Below are 8,336 nucleotides of genomic sequence, written 5' to 3'. Positions count from 1 at the left end.
GGGGGGAGGGTCGACACTAATGCTATTAGTGTTAAAGCTGTACTTAAGTCATAAAAACAAAACATTGTTTATTACTCCAGCAGCTCCTAGGCATTCTATTATTTTGATTTCTTCTTTATTTTTCCCCCAAAAGGTAAGAGCCCAATATCATACCTTAAAGTGCTGTCATGTGACAGGTTGCATCACAATCCTCAGATATTTAGCAATATACTGTGAGAGGGTGCTTTTGGCAGAGCCTGCATTGCATTCTGATGATGTGGAATAGATAGTAAACCCAAACTGAACATCACAATGAGAGGGGTGACAAGAAGACCCACACAGAGAGCAGCTTGCCCTGACCAGTCTCCATCGCCAGAAGAGACAGTGCTGACGGTCATGTGATGGCAGATTTGGGTAACTTCATGAGGGTCTTTCTACTATTAAAAATAACTGTAAAGCATATTATAGAGAAAGTGCAGCAGGCTACAATTTTTTATGCCCAGAGTTCAGTTTTAAAGGTAAACTTGCCATTAAGTTGTGTAATTCATACTGAGAATATCATGGAAAAACAAATCATCCACATAATCAGCTAAGATTATATGCAAATCTTAACTTTCTTAAATAAAAGTTGACGTCTGTCCCACCCCGTCCCTACAGATGCCTAAGGCACGGTGTCAATGGGCTTTTGTTCGTTTAAATGGGTTTTGCTTTCCCATACAAGTCTATGGGGGTGCAAATCCTGTTTGTAGCAGGCCAAATGCATGTTAAGAGGGACGTCTACTGCAGGTCAAATGAACCCGTTAATGAATTGTGGATGATCTCAGAAGCATCTCCAGCTGATGTAATGAACACATGCCTAAAGCCCATCGACACAGGCTGTTAACGTTATGGGCCGTACGTCACTCTAAATAATCAATCAATGCGGAGTCCTGGATGTGGGCAGGGGTGCGAACAAGGTCAACCTTTACGAGAAAAGTCAAAATTTAAACATTCCTTTATCTACTATCTATATTTTGATCCATGTATATTTTGTCAAATGTAGCTTTCAGTTACCTCTGAATATGTATTTTTGCATCATATGCTTAGTGATGCGGACAAGGTGAGACCAATTTACTTTAAAATAAAGTTTTTAGGGGGGACATATATGGCTTTTAAATGTAATGTGATGTGATAGTTAGTGTAGCCAAATGCCCCTGAAAAGTGGGACTTAATTTTCTAGTATCAGCGCTGAACTAGTAAGCCTCCTAGCCAGATTTGGTATTGCCATACATTTTTATTTCCTAGACTCCCAGTTGCCAAGTTGCTATTGCATACTTTGTAAGAAAGTATATTACTGACGTGGAAGAATCACACAGCAAAAATGTCAAAAGTGTGTCAGTCATTTACGAACAGAAACCAAAAACAAGCTCAGTCATGAAGGGGTTAATACAATGCTTACATTCAAAAAAAAAAGTTGCTTTATACAAAAATAAGGAATATTTTAGACCCCACAAGATACAGGATGGTAAATGGTTATAAGAGGGATATTTCAAGTGTATGCGTTACCAAAAACCATCCATTAGACACACATGCATAATGTCCTACAGTGGCTCTAAGGCAAATGAAGACTAAATGTGCAGACAAGACAAATCAGAGCATCTTAGCGAGCACCTGGAGAGGGTGGTACTAAAGTCAATTTCTTACTTTAGATCTGCTTTAAAAAAGGTGTCTATGATGTTAAGTTCATGATACCCAAGGCCTCATTCACATGACTAACAGCCGGCCCTTATAGATCCATGCTGCATGCACGTCTGTATCGGGCCGCTCCGGGGAAGGACAGGTGCTGCATGTGATTCGTGCGCAGCAGCCTGTTCTTCTCTATGGGAGTATGTGGCCGTACGCTACCCGAAATGCACGTCCGTGTGGGTGTGCCTGCTCGGACGCAGACAGGATCCATTCTGTCAGCATACAAGTATCAACACCATTCAGTTGTTTTCTATGTGCCCTAGCGGTGACTGGTGTTGTTCAGTTGCCACATATAGTGAACGAACCCTTATACAGCTTCCTGTATTGGGTCCCTGCCTTCTATCCTCTCTGGAGAAAAGACTGAGGACTCATCAGAGTAGCAAGGTTCTCCTTGTATTGTGTCGCCTGTAAGCTGCCAGCACACCTCCCATTGTGAAATGAAACAGAACAAAACAGCAGAATGTCCTTCTCTCACCTTTTTTCCAAGCTGTGAAGATAATAGTTCATTAAATCAACAGTATTCAAATACACAGAATAGTTTTTGAACTGGAGCAAATTTGTCATCTGCCTGGAGTTTAACCTAAAATCAGCAATGTTTTAAAGCAATCTTGTGCTTAACCTATACGAGTAAAGAGCAGGTTCACTTTAACTCTCACATTACAAACAGGAACAAAAGGAAAAGCAAAAATAACATAATTTGTTTGAAAAGCAAAAAGGAGCCATTTTGAGCTTTTTTTTTTTTTACTAAAGCTTATTTTAAAACACGATGGACAAATACAATTACCTTGCCTCTGCAGTAGATCTGTGTCAGAGTGAATGTAAGTTCGTACGTATGTGTGGCTGTAATATGGGTCTATCCTGTTTATTTAGCACCCAGCCCAGATCTTAGATAGGTGGTGACATATTCTAGTTGCATACATTTCAGCTGCTTGTCTATTTATATATATATATATATCTCAATTAGGAACTGATCCAACACTTCAAAAGGCCAAGTAAACCAGAGGAGGAAAAAAAACCAACAACATAGTGCTAACTTGTCTTTATATTGGCCTCCTGTTACAAACTAAAGAGCAGAATTAAGGTGCCCATACAACTTACGATTATCGGACGAAAATTTCCGTCCGATAATCGAACCGTCGTACAATTTTCGTACGACGGCCCCATCCTGCCCCGATTATTGAAAGGTTCAATCAGCGGTAGTTGGGAAAAAACACCTGGACGACTTGCAGTAATTGACCGCAATTATTTTCGTTTGCACATGCGCAGTGTTAATCGTACGACTTTTGACGAACGGAAACGCCACCAACCATGCGAACATCGTACGATCGACCAAAGTTTTCAAACATGCTTGAGCGTCAAAAGTCGTACGATTGTACACTACTATCGGTCGTGCACTCTATTCACACGTTACGATTGTCGTACGAAAAGTCGATCGCATACGATTATCGTACGATAATTGTAAGGTGTATGGGCACCTTTAGCAGGAGGGAGGGGACGCACTGTGTAGCCAATCCGGATCTATTGTATTGCACACTAGAGAAGACAGCAGGGCTTGCAGAATGTTATAAGTGTGGGTAGGTTAGCAACCAAGCTGCATTGCCTAAAGTGACTCTACACTCAGGAGGTAAATCTTGAAAATGCCCTGTTAACAAAATTGTATCTTATTTGTGTATCATTCGGCTGGAGATCCTCAAATCATCTCTGAATTGGTGCCGACACTGCCCTTCCTTCTGGAGGGTGGCTACTTTTGTTCACCATGGTCCCTGTGTGTGTTGTAAAGTAGTCACCGCTCCAAGCTCAGTCATATGATGGACTACAATTTCACATTTAGTGTACTGCACACTGATGTGATTTTTAGTGAAAGGGGGTAAAAGCCCACTTTACATTGTTTGATTCTAACTTACGGGTTTGTGTAGATGGAATTTTGATGCGTAAATTCGCACTATTTGAAGAAACACTTTCAGATAAGTGCAGGTATTAGAAAAAAAAAACGAGATCTAGGAACACCATTAATTATATAGTAAAATATACCTTTTAAAATCTGTCATATTAAGTTCCAGTCAAAGATTTATTTTTATATTGAAATATTCTAGGGGGGAATCTATAAAAACTGGAGTAGACAGAATCTAGAGCTAACATTGTAGTAACCAATCAAGCTTCTCACTGGATCACATCCCGGACAGCTCCCTGCGTTCTGGGACGGGAGGGGGCGTGGACACATCAATGCCTGCGTTTCGGTCTGGAGCAGACAGAAAAAATAGTGCATGCAGCATTTTTCTAACCGCACCGAATCGGAAACACGGGCATTGATGTGCCACGCGTTCAGGTGATCGCACTGCGGCCGGTGGGTGGTGGGCGTGACTGCGGTGCCAATGACTTTAATACACCGGCAAGCCCCCTCCTGCCCCAAAACGCAGGGAGCCGGCCGGGATGCGATCCAGCAACGAATCGTGCCGAAAACCCACTGGGGCTGGTGTGAACTAGCACTTAGGCTGGGTACACACACGGGCGTACGGAATATGCGCGTTTGCCGCGCGTTTCATGTTGGGCGTTTTTAACGCCATTTGCGGTAAAAGAAACGCGCGACAAACACGCGTTTCCAAGGGCTATCCGGCTGTATCCTAATGGATACCCGCGGCAAATACGCCCCAAAGAAGCTCCTGTACTTCTTTAAGCGTAGGGCGTTTTACAGCGGGTTCCTACGGTGGGAACCATGCCCATAGGCAATTATTGGTTTTCACATGAAAACGCAATGTAAAACGCCCAGGTGTGAACCAGGCCTAAAGGTTTGAAAATGAAAGAGAGAGGCTGATTAGTTGCCAGGCACAGATGCTCCAGATTTTGATAATTACCCTCCATGAGTTCCCAGATCTCGCTTTCTGTATTATCATAGTGGGTCCTTCTGGCCCACTGATTAACATCCCCTGGCCCCCGTATGCACTTGCCAGCAAATACAGAATGTTCGAGTGCAAATAAAAGATCGTTTCTTCTGTATCTACTGTTTCATCCATCTACAGATCAAATGATGAGCTTCGATCTGCATATGATGCCAGTTAAAGCAACCTGTAAAAAAAATATATATATATTATTTTAATTTTTCTGCTATTTTTTTTAACCATTAATAACAATTTTTGTAACCATCTTTATTAAAACATTTTTTGTTTGGTTTTATTAATTCTTTTTTTTTGTACATGAAAAGAAAAAAAAAAAGCCTCTATTTTATTTGTAAATAACTTTTTTGTTTTTCCATACATGTCATACATATATCACCAAAAGATAAAATTGACATCTTAAAAAAAATAAAATATCATATATGTATTGCTTTAAGTAATACTGCCAAATAAATAGGCCCATAGCAGAAGTGGTTCAACAACAAGGACAGCTGTTCATTTTTGTAACCACCCGCAATGATTACATCCGATTCATTACTTTGGAAGTTTTGACAGCTACAGTGGACGTACGTGGTCTGAACCTTTCTACTACCTAGTTGCCATTAATCATGACCATAAGATGAAATTTCATCTTTAGTGCAATCAATTAAAGATTGATCTGCGGAATGAACATTTGTGAGAACTGGTTCTTAAACATGCGTGTATGGATGTATGTAAGATCTAAACCCCTGGGCACATGTTTTTCTTGGGGTAAAAAACAGGGTTACCCCCAGGAAACCCAATCCAGATGAACTTCCTCCCCTGACCTTACCCAGCAAGTGAGTGGCACAACTGTATGGAACCCACAGTCATACATTTGCCACTTAACATTGTTAAAATCAGCCGGATTATGAGATAAATATCTTGCGTCTATGGGACACTTGTAAGCAATAAGTTTTTTCGGAAATGGCGTCATTTTCCCTATTAAAAAAAAAGCAAACTGCCAAGGACGGCTCCTAAAAAAAGCAAACTCCCTTTAACCACTTGCTGTCCGGAGCAATTTCCTAATATTTGCCCCCACATGATAAAATCTGAATTTTTGGCTAGAAAAAAGCTTAAAACCCCCCAAACAATGATATATTTTCTGAAAGCAGAGGCCCTGTAGTATATATAAAAAAAATGCTAGTTGCAATTTTTTATTTTGCACGGTATTTGCGCAAATGTTTATCAAACCAGTATTTTTAGGATAAAATACACTAAAATGACATTTAGTGCACAGAAACAGAATATAATACCCAATTTTTTGGTAAAATATAAAAGACGGGGTCACGTCAAGTAAATAGATACTAAACATATCAAGCGTTAAATTGCGTTCGCTCATGAAACCACAAATAACTACAATACCAAAAATTCCCATAGGAGACATTTTAGACTGCTCATCAATTTAGTTTTAACAGTGATAGCTCTAGAATTATTGCCCTCACTCCAATGTTCGAAGGGATATGCAAAATACGTTTTTGCACAAATTTGCACCCGTTTGCATGTGTGTGCATGTGGGGACGGGGACTTTTAAAAAAACTTTTTTTTTTATATGTGACTAATTTTTTTTATTACACTTAACTTTATTGCTATCACATAGGGGTCTAACAAGTACACAGTGACAGTAATACACATCACTTCCGGGTCCAGTGATCGGAGGAGAGATCAGCGGCTAGCAGCTTGCTGATCTCCCCCGCAATCGATGCGGGGGGACCCGCCGTGCCGGTCCTGTGCCTGCACAGGGGACAGCGGCCCCCAGGGTAGCCGGCGGAGGAGGGGGGGGGGCACACCGTACAACCGATCGCTTCCATCTAAACAGCCACCTCCGGCTGTTTAAAATGATACCAAGAACAAGTTCTTGGTATAACTACTTTAGGACAGAACTTTGACAGTGGGCGGTCCTGAAGTAGTTAATAAGGCAAGGAACAAAGTAAGGGCATTGACAGCGAGCAGTCAACTTTCACTGGCCTGACAACTCTAAGCTAAAGAAAAGTATAAAAGTATAATCTGGCAACTAGGAGTCCATCATATCTTAAATGATCATAAGCGACCTCTGAACCATCTTTTTTAGCAAGATTTAAGTGCTGTAGACAAAATATGCGCACACACACATCTTACAGCAGCAAGCCTGTAGCACAATCATACAATACTGTGAACATTTGCCCAAAAGTTTCTTGTTATCTTTTCATGAATACCTCCTAGAATCATAAAACACAAAAGCACTTTTATATTATTAAGGCCATATTAGAAAAGGAACATAGTTTAGAATATAGGATTACTACTTACGATTTCATCCCCTGGTAGCCAGTAACCCTCCTGTTCAATTCCAGCTTTTGACCCCTTGCACCCCACTGTTAGTGTCTCCACTATCAGTCCATCCTTAACCGCGAGACTAAGCTGCCTTGTTATCTCCTTGGGATGCATACCATGGACCCGGGTCATGTACCTGATGAACACATAATAAAGAATACTAAGTGTTGGGTACACTATTCTCTTTTTATAATGAGCATCCCACCAAAGTATAGCATCTGCTATCAATTCTATAGAAACCTGTAACAATAATTTGCTTCTTTAAAGTGAAACTCTAGCTTTCACTTCAGGAAATAAAAAAAACACAGAAACCCATGTACAGTATGTGTCCGTATATATTTTCTGTTCAATACATTTTCATCACTGAATTAAAAGAACATTATGATTGCCAGGAAGTTTGGTTCACAGTAAACACCTCTTAAGCTACAATGCGTTACAATAGTTTTGTGGATATAGAAGTTAATAAAGCAGGATAACTAATTCAATTACTGTGCCCCAGTAGGATTAATAGGTTAATGATGGAAAAACCCAACAGTGGTATTGCAAAGTAGAGAAGATTGAGCTCCCTTGGCGTTTGGTACCACTAGAAGGGTCATAGAAATGTAGTTGTGACAATAATTAATATTGAAATAAGTGACCTAGCTGTGAATGCTATAGCCTAGCCAGGCTAGGCAACCAAATCGGATCTAGTGATGTAACTGGGTTATTGTGGACCTTGTTACCATAGATCCAGGTGAACAGTGGGAATATGTGAAGGATACAGGAAAAAGAATGGAACAGGTGGGTAAAAAGAGAGAAATGTGAGGGAAGGGAGGGATAGCTGTAAAGTTGGCCTGGCCCAGTGGTCTCAAGTTCAACCTTTGAGTTTAAATTTTATTTCTTTCCATGGGATTTCTTTCGAGGGACCTATTAAAGTTGCTGTGAGAGCCCTGAAGGATGTGTCCATATATCATATTTAGGGATGCACCGAAATGAAATTTTTAGACCGAAACCAAAATAAAAAAAAAATGGTCTAAACAGACTCCTGATATTTCCCTTTAAAATAGAAAAAAAGATTGGGAGGACAAAATCCTAAATCTATTTTTCTGCAGCCCCCGTTATGAATGAACAGGAAGCCTATATATTGAGTGCTCCTCCATTTATAAACTGTGGATATAGTATCATGAATGAACAGGAAGTAGCACTTCCTGTTTATTCATAACTGGGTACACAGTAAGCATACTATGTCCTCAGTTATTTAAAAACACTCAGCGATCAGTATTCCGACTCTGTCACAGGAGGCCGAGTGGGATGGTGTGAGAGGGGATCTTGGCCTCCTGTGAGAGCTCTCTCCTCTCTGCCCCCTGACCCTTTCTCTCCTCCCCGCTGGGTGTCGGTCTGTGACCCCTCTGATCTCTATGCCGACACAGGCGC

The 8,336-nt window shown here is 40.7% G+C and overlaps 1 protein-coding gene across 5 annotated transcripts in view; it reads right to left on the bottom strand.

The window, feature by feature from the left end:
• ZMYND11 (zinc finger MYND-type containing 11) overlaps window positions 1-8,336 on the bottom strand; it is a 74,338-nt gene that overhangs the window by 32,306 nt on the left and 33,696 nt on the right. For all 5 annotated transcript variants that reach the window (XM_018554182.1, XM_018554183.1, XM_018554184.1 and 2 more), the window contains one exon: window positions 6,900-7,059. In XM_018554182.1, coding sequence (XP_018409684.1) covers window positions 6,900-7,059 — 160 coding nt within the window. The remainder of the gene's footprint in view (window positions 1-6,899; window positions 7,060-8,336) is intronic.

Source organism: Nanorana parkeri, unplaced genomic scaffold (genome assembly GCF_000935625.1).
Source record: "Nanorana parkeri isolate BGI_ZX_2015 unplaced genomic scaffold, ASM93562v1 scaffold145, whole genome shotgun sequence".
NCBI lineage: Eukaryota > Metazoa > Chordata > Amphibia > Anura > Dicroglossidae > Nanorana > Nanorana parkeri.
This window is presented reverse-complemented; position numbering and strand designations above follow the sequence as displayed.